We start from the raw sequence: 16,984 nt of genomic DNA, 5'->3' as shown, positions 1-16,984 counted from the left end.
TGTTTTGTTATGTGACTGTAACGCAGAAAATATGACACCAGGCAGATGTCAAGTCACCATGCGTTCTTTTAATTTCCAATATGAGCAACTATGAAAGTTAACACGACTGAAACCTACATAAATACAATACATAGTCAAGATTAATACAATGCCATTGGAGGTATGGAGATCATAATTCCAAGTAGAAACCATGATATGTAAATAGAATAGTTTAGCTACTATGTAAGTACTGAATGTACAAACTACACAATAAACTGAATCATGTCTCTCAATAGACTCAAGTCGACGCATAGAGACTTCCTTTTTTCATGAATATAAATAAATAACATCTAATGCGAGTCACAGAAATAATATTGCACTAGAGTAAAGCGTATATAAACTCACCCCAACCAGTACAATTCAGTGACGCCCTATATGATTACATAGTTTCTTTTTACACGCAAACACACCTACAATAATTTAGAACAAATAAACGAGTCGTGATAACTGCTAAACTTGAATCATTACCATTCGCACATTTAAACAGTGCCACAAACTCGAACCAGTTCTCATTTAGAAAAACTACAATTACATAAATATTACATAAATATTACATAAATATTACATAAATATTACGCAAATACAATAAGCAAATGAACAATTCATAATAAGTTTATGTATCTCAAATAACTAATTACCACGATGAACAGGTGAAAAATGGGCTTTCAACGTTGTTCTGTGCAAACAATGGGTACACGCTCCTACTCGTTTTTTACAAGTTAACGAAATATACAATGTTTACACTAAATTGCTACAAAATACGTTTCAAATATTAGCTATCATCTTACCGAAAGTAAATCCATAAACGTGGAAAGTAGATGGGAAATACTGCATGGGTTGTCTTCCCTCAGTGGTTTCAAAACGATGCTCACGCCGCAAATCTCAGTGACCAACTGACTGGATGTCAAGTTGAGCACCACCGCGCATACGCAAAGTAAATTACAAGGCTAATTAGAATGTTAATGCATTTGACCTGTCACACACTTCCCTACCTAAGTGGTTGATGTCCTCAGCAACCGTTTCAGTTGATTTACAAAGCTGTGTGATTATGTTGTGTAACTATGTATAATTGTATCCCCAGTAAGGGCGACTGCAGGGTTACTCTCACTTGTCAAGGTGCGACCCCAAGGCTTGTCTCACATTTCCCATACAGATCCGTCAGACCTGTCCACTGCCCAAAATTACAAATCTTATGAATTAGTATTATGTATTAACATTATGTGCCATTCCTGACAGCACTTGCATAAACAGTAAATTTGATTTGGCGATATCAGCGATTACTTGTAGATCAACTTGTGGAGTAGCTTTAACTTCTTGGATCGCGGATTCGGGTAGATGGTGGAGATTCGAATGTGTTCCAGCATTTGCACGAGTTGTACGTCTCAGTTTTACTGGTTCACTGGCAGCAGCTACAGTGGGAGGCTCTTCAACTAACTCTTCCGGGTTATCCTCACCCGATATAACAGACAATGGAATACCTTCTGGCTTTTCCACAATTGGTTGTTTAAGTGCTTTGAACGATCCAGAAAGAGGCTTCCCTACTTTGTCTATGGCATGATCACCACCATGTACAAATCTGTTGGTTTGATTGTCATGACGTCTAGCACTACCACCGCCGCCATCCAGACAACTAACCTTTATGCCAATGTCATACTCATCCTCACTCGAATCTTCACTCACATTATCACCATAATCATCTGTCACATCATGTTTTTCATTACTACTTTCTGTGTGTACATCTTTCACCAGGCTTCGGGAGTCTAAAAGTTCGCCTCTATGCACAGTTTTTCTTGGTCCATCTCCATCTAGTGGTTCTACCACATAGGTGTTGCCTCCAGTATCCAATCGCTTCACCACCTTATGGGGTGTAGAGTTCTATGCGTCTTGTATTTTGTTGCGACCTTTAACACTTCTATTGCGTAAAAAAACTCTTGCGCCAATTGGTAGATCAGTGTTTTTTGCATCTCTATCATTTCTAACTTTCCTTCGCAACACTTCTTTTTCGCTTTTCTCGGACACTTTCTCAAATGCACCCATCAATCGTTCATGATGCTTGGAAATCCAATCCTCAACTTGACCATTTCCAATGTCATCACTGTTTTCTATGCCAAGAACATGGTCAACAGGGAGAACAGGCTCTCTACCAAAGAACAAATAATGTGGGGAATACCCAGTTGAGGAATGTGGAGTACAGTTATAGGCATAAATGGAGGAAGAGTACGGAGTCTATCGTTTAATGTCCTATTAAATCTTTCACATTGGTCATTACCCTCTGGATGGTAGGGAGTAGTCCTACTCTTTGCAATTCCATAAAGTGCACACAATGCCTGTATAATTTTACTTTCAAAATTGCGACCTTGATCGCTGTGGATTCTGTGTGGAACTCCAAACCTCAAGAACCAATCTCGAACTAACACACGAGCACCTGTACTGGCTTTCTGGTCACGCGTAAGAATTGCTTGGGTGAATTTCGTGAATACATCTGTTAATATCAATACATTTTCTATCCCATTAATACCAGGTTCAAGTACAGTAAAATCCATTGCAAGAACTTCTAAGGTTTTCTTGGTCGTTAAAGATCCCATAGTAGGACGGACTTTCTTACCTGCTTTGGCCAGGATACATCGAGTACAATCCTGACAGTGTTCAGCAATTTCTGCCAGCATGCCTGGCCAATAGCATCGACTTCTGGCGAGGGCTGCCGTTTTTTCAGTGGCTTGGTGACCAACACTGTCATGAATGGCTGAAAATAGTTGGGACTTTAGTGATTCTGGAAGTATCAGCTGTTTGACCTCTTGACCAGCATCATGCACAACACGGTAAAGAACACCGTCTTCCTCCCTGCACCTCTTCCAGTTTCGAAGTAGTTTTCTAGTCGATCTAGACTCTTTCATCAGCTGTCTTGTTGTTGGGGGATGCTTACTATCCCAATAATGACGGAACCTACTAATCACTTCGTCTACCCTCTGCATTTTTGACAGATCATGTTTTGAGGGGTAAGTAGATGTTGACTCCGGCTTTATTACTTGTGACCGTACACGAACTTCATCAAGTAGTACGTCTCATGTCAACTGACACATCTGTGTTTGAAGTTCACTTGGAACCTGTGTGGATACATATTCTCTCGGGATGCAACTATGAATAACATGACCACTAACTTGTTCAAACCTCACGGTTTGTGGTTCAATGCCATGGTCATTTTTTCTGCTTAAAGCATCAGCACTTGTATTGCTCTTGCCTGATCGGTACTTGATTACAAAATTGAATTGTGCTAGTTCGGCAGCCCACTGAGTTTCTGTTGCGCCCAATTTAGCTGACGTTTGCAGGTAACTTAGTGGATTATTGTCAGTATACACCGTGAACTCTGCTCCAACTAAATATGTCTCTAAACTTCTGGGTAATGGCCCACTTTAATGCCAAAAGTTCCAACTTCATGCTGGAGTAGTTTTGCATATTTCTTTCATTCGTCTTCAAACTACGACTGGCATACGCCAAGACTACAGTTCCATTCTCTTGATTTTGAGAAAGTACAGCACCAAGGCCATTCAAACTGGCATCTGTTTCGACTACAAAGGGTTTATATAAGTCTGGGTAACCTAGTACAGGTGCACTAGTTAGGGCATTCTTAATTGCAACAAAAGCCTCCTCGCAAGAAGCGTCCCATAACAGCTTGATTTTCATTGACGAATTTTTCTTTCCATACATCGTGTCATTCTTCCCTCCTTTCAACAAGTTGTGTAGTGGGGCGGCTATCTTTGCATACCCCTTGATGAACCTTCTATAATAAGTGCGCAAAGTAAATTACAAGGCTAATTAGAATGTTAATGCATTTGACCTGTCACATGACAATTTTCTGATTTTTTCTTGTCATCTTAAAAATGGTTAGACTGATTAATTTGATATTTTTAGTCCCCGTTCGGACGAAGTCCGAAAACGGGGACTTATAATTCGGTCTCCGTCCGTCCGTGCGTCCGTCCGGAGTCATATCTCAGAATCCCTTGGACCTATTCCGTTCATTCTTTGCATGTGCCTAGTACTTTATGTGGGACATATACACATGTAGTGGTTAAGCGATTTGATTCAAAATGGCCGACTGGCAGCCATCTTGTTTTTTGAAAATGTAATATTTTGGACATGCTTTGTCAGTTTTCATTCAAATTTAGTACATAGATCATACATGTTAGGATACATGTCCCCGACCGTCCGTGAGTTCCTGAGTCTGTCTGTCCGTCCGACTGTCCGTGTGTCCGTGCGTCAGTCTGTCCGTCATATTTTAGAATCCTGTGGATCGATTCCGTTCATTCTTTGCATGTGCCTAGTACTTTATGTGGGACATATGCACATGCAGTGGTTCAGCGATTCGATTCAAAATGGCTGACTGGCAGCCATCTTGTTTTTTGAAAATGTTGTATTTTGGACATGCTTTGTCAGTTGTCATTCAAACTTGGTACATAGATTATACATGTTAGGATACATGTCCATGACGATTTATTTCACAATTGGAACAAAGATGTGACACATAAATTGTTAACTATATTCGTATCCAGCTATTTGTCTTGGTGCTTTCAAAGTTATAAAAAATTCAACTGCTATGGCTTAAACGTAAATAATACAACAACAGGTTTGCTATTATAGTGTTGGTGACAGTATTGATAACACTGGAGGCTAATATCCTAATTTTGATTTTCTTACAGTTAGAGAACTAGTTAATAAGTTCAAAGAGATGATGAACACGCCTATAAAAGCAACTAAGAGTTCATTGGATGTATTACAAAAAAGTTACAATTTTCATAAAATCGGAATCCAGGAAAAAGAAGAAAGAAAATGGAGCAGCTCTGCTGTTGAAGACAATCACCATGGCAACAGTGTTTTAGTTGCTATGCACAGCTTGCAATTACATTTACAAATGGCATTGAAAGAGTAAGTGTTCTCCATAACTGTATTTTCAGCTAATAATAAAACACATTAAATAGCCAAATAATATTTATCATATTCATTAACACAGTTCCTCATGCATAGACAAATTTCTAATTTCTGTCAAATGATATGGCTATTTGACAAACCGAAAGGGCCAAAATACAAGCATGCACAGACCACTATAATTTTGAACACGCAGTCAAACACTGCTATCTCAAACCTCCAGGTTCAGCGGGAATATGCCACTGCACTGCACTGCACTGCACTGTACTGCACTGCACTGTAATGCACTGCACTGCACTGCACTGCAATGCACTGCAATGCACTGCAATGCACTGCACTGCACTGCACTGAACCGCACTGCACTGCACTGCACTGCACTGCACTGCACTGCACTGCACTGCACTGCTCTGTAATGCACTGCACTGCACTGCACTGCACTGCACTGTAATGCACTGCACTGCACTGCACTGCACTGTACTGCACTGTACTGCACTGCACTGCACTGCACTGCACTGTAATGCACTGCACTGCACTGTACTGAACCGCACTGCACTGCACTGCACTGCACTGTAATGCACTGCACTGCACTGCACTGCACTGTAATGCACTGCACTGCACTGCACTGTAATGCACTGCACTGTAATGCAGTGCAGTGCACTGTATTGCATTGTACTGCACTGCACTGCACTGCACTGAATTGCACTGCACTGCACTGCACTGCACTGCACTGCACTGCACTGCACTGCACTGCACTGTAATGCACTGCACTGCACTGCACTGCACTGCACTGTACTGCACTGTACTGCACTGCACTGCACTGCACTGCACTGCACTGCACTGAACTGCACTGCACTGCACTGAACTGCACTGCACTGCACTGCACTGCACTGCACTGAACTGCACTGCAGAAATGTACAAAACACATAGTACAATACACATGTACATAGTTTTACTCAGTACATGTTTAATTTTTGTTGTATTTTTGCATGTTTCATAACATTTCAAACTTGTTTTCAGTAGTAAAAAAATGTAAATATTCATGCAAAATAATAGCTTCTCAATTTGCCTCAACCAGAGTTGGATTTTTCCAGGAGCAACTGGAATGTTCAAAAGAATTAAAAGAAATTAAATGTAAAGAAAATGAGTTGTTTCTTAGCTTGAAACACCTCAGGACTGAATTAGACGCATGTAAAGAATGCTGGGAAGGAGGTTCCTCAAGACTGCAAAGTTTACTGGGAAATGTTTCATCCCAAAGTAAGTATGGTTTATATCAAAATGAGTAGGGTGTATTAATAAAAGCTTAAGAAAAATATTCTGTTATCATTTTCTTGTTTTGTTGATGTTTAATCATCCATGAGAGCATCCTTTTGGTTGCTCAGATGCTGTGCTTCAGAATTTGGTTGCTCAGATGCTGTGCTTCAGGACTTGGTTACTCAGATGCTGTGCTTCAGGACTTGGTTGCCCAGATGCTGTGCTTCAGGACTTGGTTGCCCAGATGCTGTGCTTCAGGACTTGGTTGCCCAGATGCTGTGCTTCAGGACTTGGTTGCCCAGATGCTGTGCTTCAGGACTTGGTTGCTCAGATGCTGGGCTTCAGGACTTGGTTGCTCAGATGCTGTGCTTCAGGACTTGGTTGCTCAGATGCTGTGCTTCAGGACTTGGTTGCTCAGATGCTGTGCTTCAGGACTTGGTTGCTCAGATGCTGTGCTTCAGGACTTGGTTGCTCAGATGCTGTGCTTCAGGACTTGGTTGCTCAGATGCTGTGCTTCAGGACTTGGTTGCTCAGATGCTGTGCTTCAGGACATGGTTGCTCAGATGTTGTGCTTCAGGACTTGGTTGCTCAGATGCTGTGCTTCAGGACTTGGTTGCTCAGATGCTGTGCTTCAGGACTTGGTTGCTCAGATGCTGTGCTTCAGGACTTGGTTGCTCAGATTGTGTGCTTCAGGACTTGGTTGCTCAGATTGTGTGCTTCAGGACCTTGTTGCCCAGATGCTGTGCTTCAGGACTTTGTTGCCCAGATGCTGTGCTTCAGGACTTGGTTGCCCAGATGCTGTGTTTCAGGACTTGGTTGCTCAGATTTTGTACTTCAATACTTGGTTGCTCAGATTTTGTGCTTCAGGACTTGGTTGCTCAGATGCTGTGCTTCAAGACTTGGTTGCTCAGATGCTGTGCTTCAGGACTTGGTTGCTCAGATGCTGTGTTTCAGGACTTGGTTGCTCAGATTTTGTAATTCAGGACTTGGTTGCTCAGATTTTGTGCTTCAGGACTTGGTTACTCAGATGCTGTGCTTCAGGACTTGGTTGCCCAGATGCTGTGCTTCAGTACTTGGTTGCCCAGATGCTGTGCTTCAGGACTTGGTTGTCCAGATGCTGTGCTTCAGGTCTTGGTTGTCCAGATGCTGTGCTTCAGGACTTGGTTGCCCAGATGCTGTATTTCAGGACTTGGTTGCCCAGATGCTGTGCTTCAGGACTTTGTCCAGTATTAAATAGTATAAATTATTTTGTGGCCAGTCTCTGCATTGCCTGTGTGTGTTTTAATGTTGGACTTGATCATCCAGTGCCCAGTTTCAAGTCTTGAGCCCCCTTGCAATTGAGAGCATGGCAGCCTGTGTACTGTATGATCATTCACTCATGTCACAGCCACCACCATCTTCTACAGACATGACACTTCTACTTACTTGGAATTTGATGAGATGGGCCAAACCCATGAACACTAATACATGTAAGGGTGATGCGAGTCTCACTGTGAGCTTTCATGCTTGGCTACACATCTGTTTTCCTTTCATCCCTGTCTAATCACAGGTACACTATCTTTCTAAATGTCTGTATGTCAATGTGTCTTCTATTAACCATAACATCTATTTACAAATGTATATGACAGGTAAGTCTTCTGCAAGGGCTGCTACTATTGGTGAAATCAGTGATGATGTAACCAAATCACAACAAGAACCAATACAGTTATTTGGTCTACCAGAACCACAGATAGAATTTGATGATCAGGTGAGTGTCCTTTGTTACAAGAGACTTTTGACACATGTGTGTAGTGTATAGAATAGGACTCTTCCAGGATATAAATCAAACCCAAGACCAAATGTCAACAAGAGTTGGAGTATGATGGCTTTATCTGATTTAAATTGAATTGCTCAGTATAGATATATTCTATCCTGCAATACATGAATACAGTACATATGTACATGAACCTTGACTTTTATCAAATTGTAGTCATTGTTCTGATTTTCATTCTGAATTTGACCCTATACGCAAGATCTGCATAATGATCAACTTATATTTATATTCATGATCTAAGATAGATATCCCAAAGGCTACATAGCTAATAGGTAGCATGTCTGTCACATCACCAATTTAATATTTATTTATTCAACACTAAAACAAACTACAGTGAGTTGCTCTATGGTCATATAATTATAAATATAAAATAAAGATAAAATAAAATAAAATAAACTACATGTACACTAAGATACAGTAAAGTTAATCAACTACACAGAATGCAAAATAAAGCTAAATAATATTACAAACATGCAAAGGATTACAATAAACTTATACGGTACAATACAATACAATACAATACACTAGGTAATATTGTTAAGAGGTAACAAAATCACATTAAAATCACATTATAGTCATAATTATGGTGGAAGGAATATTTTGACTCCCGAGTGCGAAGCACAAAAAGGGAGTCTTTGCAGTTAGTGTGTCGGTCTGTCGGTCTGTGTGTGTGTCTGTTCCACTGATATCTCAAGAACCATACATTGATTTTTGATGAAACTTGGTGCATAGATGCTCTGGGTCAATGCGCAGATTTGATTAGGTTTCGGTAAAAGTTCATGCATATTAATTACCTAATTTGCATGATAATTAGCTGATTTTTAGCTGTTCCATCACTGTTCCACTGATATCTAAAGAACCACTCATTTGATTTTGATGAAACTTGGCACATAGATGCTCCAAACTAATGCGCAGATTTGATTAGATTTGGGTAAAAATCTGCAATATTACCTAATTTGCATAATGATTACTAAATTTTCGGCTTTTCCACTGATATCTCAAGTACTAATCATCACATTTCAATAAAACTTGGTACATATATGTCATAGGATACTGCACAAACCTGATAGTTTTTAGGGTAATATCAGTACATATTAATTACCTAATTTGCATAATTAATTAATTTTCAGCTTTTGATATTTCAAGTAGTAATCATCACATTTCAATGAAACTTGGTACATAGATCTTCTAGGACTATGCAGAGACCTGATTAGTTTTAATTGGATATTAATTACCTAATTTGCATAATGTTGCACTGATATATAAAGAACCACGAATTGGATTTTAATGAAACTTTTAAAGAGAACTATGCAGAGACCCAATTAGTTTTTGGTAAATTGTTATGCTTATTAATCACCTAATTAACATAATTAATTAACACTGATATGTCAATTACTGATCATCACATTTGAATAAAATTTGGTACATAAAAATGCTCTAGGACAATAGACAGGCCTGATTAATTTTGGGTTAAAATTTGATCATATTAATTCTCTAATTAGCATAATAATTCATAATTTTTTTTGTTCTGTTCATATTAGTTACCTGATTTACATAATTAGTTTTCAGATTTTCCATCAATATCTCGTGTACAAGTAATTTTGAATTAATTTTTAATGTGTCTTCAACTCTCAGCACACGGGAGTTCTTTCTAAGCTTTCTTTGATTAATTTTGGTGGAGCTGCTCACATCTTATTTGCATACATTGAATGTATTGTGCAGTTCTTATTCCTGTACAATATTTCATAATTGCATTGTTCATTTAACTTCCTGAAATTTTGTATAATTTGTACAGTACTTGAATAATTCAATTCTGTGTGTATTGTACAGACTGCAGTGCATAAGGAAATGTATCTCATCTTCAATCTGCTTTTTATCACAGTATTTACAGACTTTCATTTCTTGGAGTTCTGCAATGCCTGCCAGTTTCAATATGAAGTTTGTGATCAGAGATTCTTAACTGGCATAGGGCATGTCTAAGTTTAATATTACTCATTGTTAGTCCCCGTTCGGACGTAGTCCGAAAACGGTGACCTATGTTTTGCCCTGTGTGCGTCCGTGCGTCCGTGTGTGCGTCCGTGATCACCTGTATCTCGAACATGCATGGACCGATTAAGTTCAAACTTCACTCATACATCACACATTATATGGGACATATGCACATGCATTTTTTTCATGATCCGATTAACGATAGCCGAATAGCGGCCATTTAAGGCCGAAAATGCATCAAAATCGCACATTTTCACCATTCCGAACCCAGATCTCAGTTATGCAAGGACAGATTTTGTTCAAATTTGGTACATACATTAAACATAATAGGACCTTGATGCACGTCATTTTTTTTTTTCGGATCAAGTTCGAAATGGCCGACTGGCGGCCATTTTGTTTTAAAGAATTCAGTTCTGGATCCGTATCCGAGACATGTCTGGATTGATCAAGTTCAAAATTCACACACACAAGGTACATCATGTCAAAAATATGTATGTGCATTTGTTTTATGATCTCATTAATGATAGCCAAATGGCGACCGCTTTAAGGCCGAAAATGCATTGAAATCGCACATTTTCACCATTCCGGACCCAGATCTCAGTTATGCATGAACGGATTTCGTTCAAATTTGGTACATACATTAAACATAATAGGACCTTGATGCTCGTCATTTTTTTTTTTCGGATCAAGTTCGAAATGGTTGACTGGCGGCCATTTTGTTTGCAGGTGCATTTCGGTCATGATCTGCTTTGAATGTATATGTCACTCAAATATGAACGGAACAGGGACGTGTCATTGACAATGACTTGTTATTAAATATTTTTCCATTTTAAACTGTGTTTTGAATGTTCTATAATTTGCCAATTTAAGTCAGTGTTATTTCTTTGATGTCATGTGATTTATATAGAAGTCCTAGTGCATGAAACGTCCTGAAACAAAGCATTCTGAATGACCAAGAAGATCTAAATAAGTTTTTGATATGTACATACATATTACTAGAAATCTGTTCAATTTTGCCGCAGACATTTGAAGCCTATACAGATCCAAATGAAGAGGATTGCACTGACTGGGATTATGAACCAATCACACTTGTAGAAAGAGTAAGTAAATTAAGTTGATGTATTTCATACAGTCCCTGCTCTATTGTTGAAAGATTCAACCTAGTGGAAGCTATTCATAGCAATGATCGTTCATCCCCCATTTTCAACTTCACAATTTTTGACTCCCGTGTGCGAAGCACAAAAAGGGAGTCTTTGCAGTTAGTGTGTCTGTATGTGTGTGTGTGTGTGTATGTATGTATGTGTGTGGGTGTGTGTGTGTGTGTGTGTGTGTGTGTATGTGTATGTGTGTCCGTCTGTTCCACTGATATCTCAAGAACCATACATCAGTTTTTGATGAAACTTGGTGCATAGATGCTCTGGGCCAATGCGCAGATTTGATTAGGTTTTGGTAAAAATCCATGCATATTAATTACCTAATTTGCATGATAATTAGCTGATTTTTAGCTGTTTCATGACTGTTCCACTGGTATCTAAAGAACCACTCATTGGATTTTGATGAAACTTGGCACACAGATGCTCCAAACTAATGCGCAGATTTGATTAGTTTTGGGTAAAAATCTCTGCAATATTAATTACCTAATTTGCATAATGATTAATCAATTTTCGGCTTTTCCACTGATATCTCAAGTACTAATCATCACATTTCAATAAAACTTGGTACATAGATGTCATAGGACACTGCACAAACCTAAAAGTTTTTAGGGTAATATCAGTAGATATTAATTACCTAATTAGCATAATTAATTAATTTTCAGCTTTTGATATTTCAAGTACTAATCATCACATTTCAATGAAACTTGGTACATAGATGTCATAGGACACTGCACAGACCTGATAGTTTTTAGGGTAATATCAGTAGATATTAATTACCTAATTATCATAATTAATTAATTTTCAGCTTTTGATATTTCAAGTACTAATCATCACATTTCAATAAAACTTGGTACATAGATGTCATAGGACACTGCACAAACCTAAAAGTTTTTAGGGTAATATCAGTAGATATTAATTACCTAATTAGCATAATTAATTAATTTTCAGCTTTTGATATTTCAAGTAGTAATTGTCACATTTCAATGAAACTTGGTACATAGATGTCATAGGACACTGCACAAACCTAAAAGTTTTTAGGGTAATATCAGTAGATATTAATTACCTAATTAGCATAATTAATTAATTTTCAGCTTTTGATATTTCAAGTACTAATCATCACATTTCAATGACACTTGGTACATAGATGTCATAGGACACTGCACAGACCTGATAGTTTTTAGGGTAATATCAGTATATATTAATTAGCTAATTTGCATAATTAATTAATTTTCAGCTTTTGATATTTCAAGTACTAATCATCACATTTCAATGAAATTAGGTACATAGATGTCATAGGACACTGCACAGACCTGATAGTTTTTAAGGTAATATGAGTACATATTAATTACCTAATTTGCATAATTAATTAATTTTCAGCTTTTGATATTTCAAGTAGTAATCATCACATTTCAATGACACTTGGTACATAGATGTCATAGGACACTGCACAGACCTGATAGTTTTAGGCTAATATCAGTATATATTAATTAGCTAATTTGCATAATTAATTAATTTTCAGCTTTTGATATTTCAAGTAGTAATCATCACATTTCAATGACACTTGGTACATCGATGTCATAGGACACTGCTTAAACCTGATAGTTTTTAGGGTAATATGAGTACATATTAATTATTTAATTTGCATAATTAATTAATTTTCGGCTTTTGATATATCAAGTAGTAATCATCATATTTCAATGAGACTTGCTACATAGATCTTCTAGGATTATGCAGAGACCTAATTAGTTTTAATTGGATATTAATTACCTAATTTGCATAATGTTCCACTGATATATGAAGAACCACAAATTGGATTTTAATGAAACTTTTAAAGAGAACTATGCAGAAACCCAATTAGTTTTTGGTAAATATTTATGCTTATTAATCACCTAATTAACATAATTAATTAACACTGATATCTCAATTACTGATCATCACATTTGAATAAAATTTGGTACATAAATGCTCTAGGACAATAGACAGGCCTGATTAATTTTGGGTTAAAATTTGTTCATATTAATTCTCTAATTAGCATAATAATTCGTAATTTTTTTGTTCTGTTCTGTTCATATTAGTTACCTGATGTACATAATTAGTTTTCAGCTTTTCTATCAATATCTCATGTACAGGTAATTTTTAATTAATTTTTAATGTGTCTTCAATACTCTCAGCACACGGGAGTTCTTTCTAAGCTTTCTTTGATTACTTTTTTGGCTACCTTGTCATCCACAGTTCTGGCTTTGATAGATATTATGAATGATTATGTCCACATTTATTTTTGGCAAATTTTATTTTGATGTTTGGTTAAAATTCTTTTTTCAACATCTTTTTCTCAGAACTATAAATCTGACTTCTTTTATATTTTTCATCCAAGTGATGGTAGTCTCAGCTTTGTCGATACTTTAAGTCAGATTGCTTTCACAGTATGCATTTTAAACAGTGCAGCTGACTTAGCTGACAGACAGCTTGTTCTATTACAATTGAGGTATTGTGTACCTACCTTCTAGTGGCTGGAATAATTATATTAATTCACCAACTTAATGCTGGCAATTCTCATGAGAGTCATAATGCCAAACACACCTGATTTTATCTAGGAGAAACCCCATTGTATTTTCATCTTGTTTACTTCCATACTGTGGTCTATATTCTAATGGCTCACAAAAAATATTACTTCAATAGGAGAGAAGACAACAACAAAAACAAGAGTCATTGAGAATGTTATCAGAACTCAGAACTGTACTCGCAGTGAGAAGCACAGAAAGAGAGAAATTAAAGCTAGAACGGCTTGCTCAGAAACAGAGGGACGATAAAACAAGTGATTCAGATAGAAAGAATGAGAATGAAGTAGAATCCACAACAAAGCTTGATGTAGTTGACTTGAATGCTGAATGTGATGGTACAGACACTCAACCTGCAGGAGATGATCAGAGAGTAAAGTCCAATATAAGTATATATGAAAGTAAGCAATGTGAGGACCAGGAAGGCACTTGTGATGGAAAAGATGTTACTGATCAGTTCAGTGTCAGTAATGAAGGGAGGCATAATATTGGTATAAATGAGAGCAATATGATGACTGATGACGTTGACAAAGATGATGATGTTCAATGCCTTCCCACTGTGATCAACAGGCAGAAACTTGTGGCCAACTTTGGTGATCATGGGTTTGACCTCGCCAGTCTGGCAGCACAGGTTGCGGCCAGGTCACATAATCTTAATTTACAAGAACAGACATTTGGAGATGGTGATAAGGAAAGTTGTGACGATTTATTATTAGAAGGTTAAGAATTATCACAATCTAACAGGTGGCTTATTGTGTTACTCAGAGAGTACCTTGTATGGATGTGGATTGTCGCAATCTAACAGGTGGCTTTGTGTTATTCTGTGAGTACCTGGTATGTATGTGGATTGTCACAATCTAACAGGTGGCTTTGTGTTACTCAGAGAGTACCTGGTATCGATGTGGATTGTCACACAAAGCCATCTGTTAGATTGCAACAATCCACATCCATACAAGGTACTCACTGAGTAACACTATAAGCCACATATTAGATTGTGACAATCCACATCCATACCAGGTACTCTCACAGTAACACAAAGCCACCTATTAGATTGTGACAATACACATCGATACCAGGTACTCACAGAATAATTCTAGCAGGTGGCTATGTGTTACTGTGAGAGTACCTGGTATGGATGTGGATTGTCACAATCTAACAGGTGGCTATATGTTATTGTGAGAGTTACTGGTTTGGATGTGGAATGTCACAATCTAATTGGTGGCTATATGTTATTGTGAGAGTACCTTGTAAGGATGTGGATTGTCACAATCTAATATGTGGCTTTGTGTTATTGTGAGAGTTCCTCGTATGGATGTGGATTGTTACAATTTAATAGGTGGCTATATGTTATTGTGAGAGTTACTGGTTTGGATGTGGATTGTTACAATTTAATAGGTGGCTATATGTTATTGTGAGAGTTACTGGTTTGGATGTGGAATGTCACAATCTAACAGGTGGCTTTGTGTTACTCTGTGAATACCTGGTATGTATGTGGATTGTCAAAATCTAACAGGTGGCTTTGTGTTATTCTGTGAGTACCTGGTATGTATGTGGATTGTCACAATCTAACAGGTGGCTTTGTGTTATTCTGTGAGTACCTGGTATGTATGTGGATTGTCACAATCTAATAGGTGGCTATATGTTATTGTGAGAATTCCTTGTATGGATGTGGATTGTCACAATCTGATAGGTGGTTTTGTGTTATTCTGTGAATACCTGGTATGGATGTGGATTGTCACAATCTAACAGGTGGTTTTGTGTTATTCTGTGAGTACCTGGTATGGATGTGGATTGTCACAATCTAATAGGTGGCTTTGTGTTATTCTGAGAATACCTGATATGGATGTGGATTGTCACAATCTAATATGTGGCTATATGTTATTGTGAGAGTTCCTTGTATGGATGTGGATTGTCACAATCTGATAGGTGGCTATATGTTATTGTGAGAGTTACTGGTTTGGATGTAGATTGTCACATTCTAACAGGTGGCTATATGTTATTGTGAAAGTTTCTTGTATGGATGTGGATTGTCACAATCTAATAGGTGGCTATATGTTATTGTGAGTTTCTTGTATGGATGTGGATTGTCACAATCTAACATGTGGCTTTGTCTTACTCAGAGCGTACCTGGTATGGATGTGGATTGTCACAATCTAACAGGTGGCTTTGTGTTACTGTGAGAGTACCTGGTATGGATGTGGATTGTCACAATCTAATAGGTGGGTATATGTTATTGTGAGAGTTCCTTGTATGGATGTGGATTGTCACAATCTAATATGTGGCTTTGTGTTATTCTGTGAGTACCTGGTATGGATGTGGATTGTCACAATCTAATAGGTGGCTTTGTGTTACTGTGAGAGTACCTGGTATGGATGTGGATTGTCACAATCTAATAGGTGGCTTTGAGTTATTCTGTGAGTACCTGGTATGGATGTGGATTGTCAGAATCTAATAGGTGGCTTATTGTCTTACTCAGAGAGTACCTGGTATGGATGTGGATTGTCACAATCTAATAGGTGGCTTTGTGTTACTGTGAGAGTACCTGGTATGGATGTGGATTGTCACAATCTAATAGGTGGCTTTGTGTTACTGTGAGAGTACCTGGTATGGATGTGGATTGTCATAATCTAATATGTGGCTTTGTGTTACTGTGCGAGTACCTGGTATGGATGTGGATTGTCACAATCTAATAGGTGGCTTTGTGTTACTGTGAGAGTACCTGGTATGGATGTGGATTGTCACAATCTAATAGGTGGCTTTGAGTTATTGTGTGAGTACCTGGTATGGATGTGGATTGTCAGAATCTAACAGGTGGCTTTGTGTTACTCTGTGAGTACCTGGTATGGATGTGGATTGTCACAATCTAATAGGTGGCTTTGTGTTATTCTGAGAGTACCTGGTATGGATGTGGATTGTCAGAATCTAACAGTTGGCTTTGTGTTACTCTGTGAGTACCTGGTATGGATGTGGATTGTCACAATCTAACAGGTGGATTTGTGTTATTCTGTGAGTACCTGGTATGGATGTGGATTGTCACAATCTAATAGGTGGCTTTGTGTTATTCTGAGAGTACCTGGTATGGATGTGGATTGTCAGAATCTAACAGGTGGCTTTGTGTTACTCTGTGAGTACCTGGTATGGATGTGGATTGTCACAATCTAACAGGTGGCGATATCTTATTGTGAGAGTTTCTTGTATGGATGTGGATTGTCACAGTCTAATAGGTGGCTTTGTGTTACTCTGAGAGTACCTGGTATGGA

The 16,984-nt window shown here is 38.0% G+C and overlaps 1 protein-coding gene across 1 annotated transcript in view; it reads left to right on the top strand.

Annotated features, from left to right (window-relative positions):
• LOC102801326 (vezatin-like) overlaps window positions 1-14,465 on the top strand; it is a 57,502-nt gene extending 43,037 nt beyond the window's left edge. The window contains exons 9-13 of the mRNA XM_085496694.1: window positions 4,734-4,959; window positions 6,035-6,213; window positions 7,839-7,957; window positions 11,035-11,112; window positions 13,846-14,465. Of these exons, the coding sequence (XP_085352820.1) occupies window positions 4,734-4,959; window positions 6,035-6,213; window positions 7,839-7,957; window positions 11,035-11,112; window positions 13,846-14,448 (1,205 nt within the window). The 3' untranslated portion in view covers window positions 14,449-14,465. The remainder of the gene's footprint in view (window positions 1-4,733; window positions 4,960-6,034; window positions 6,214-7,838; window positions 7,958-11,034; window positions 11,113-13,845) is intronic.
• The last annotated feature ends 2,519 nt before the right edge of the window (window positions 14,466-16,984 follow it).

This window comes from Saccoglossus kowalevskii, chromosome 3, assembly GCF_978046115.1.
Source record: "Saccoglossus kowalevskii chromosome 3, keSacKowa6.1, whole genome shotgun sequence".
Classification (NCBI taxonomy): domain Eukaryota; kingdom Metazoa; phylum Hemichordata; class Enteropneusta; family Harrimaniidae; genus Saccoglossus; species Saccoglossus kowalevskii.
Note: the sequence above shows the minus strand (reverse complement) of the source record. Positions and strands in the feature narration are given on the sequence as shown.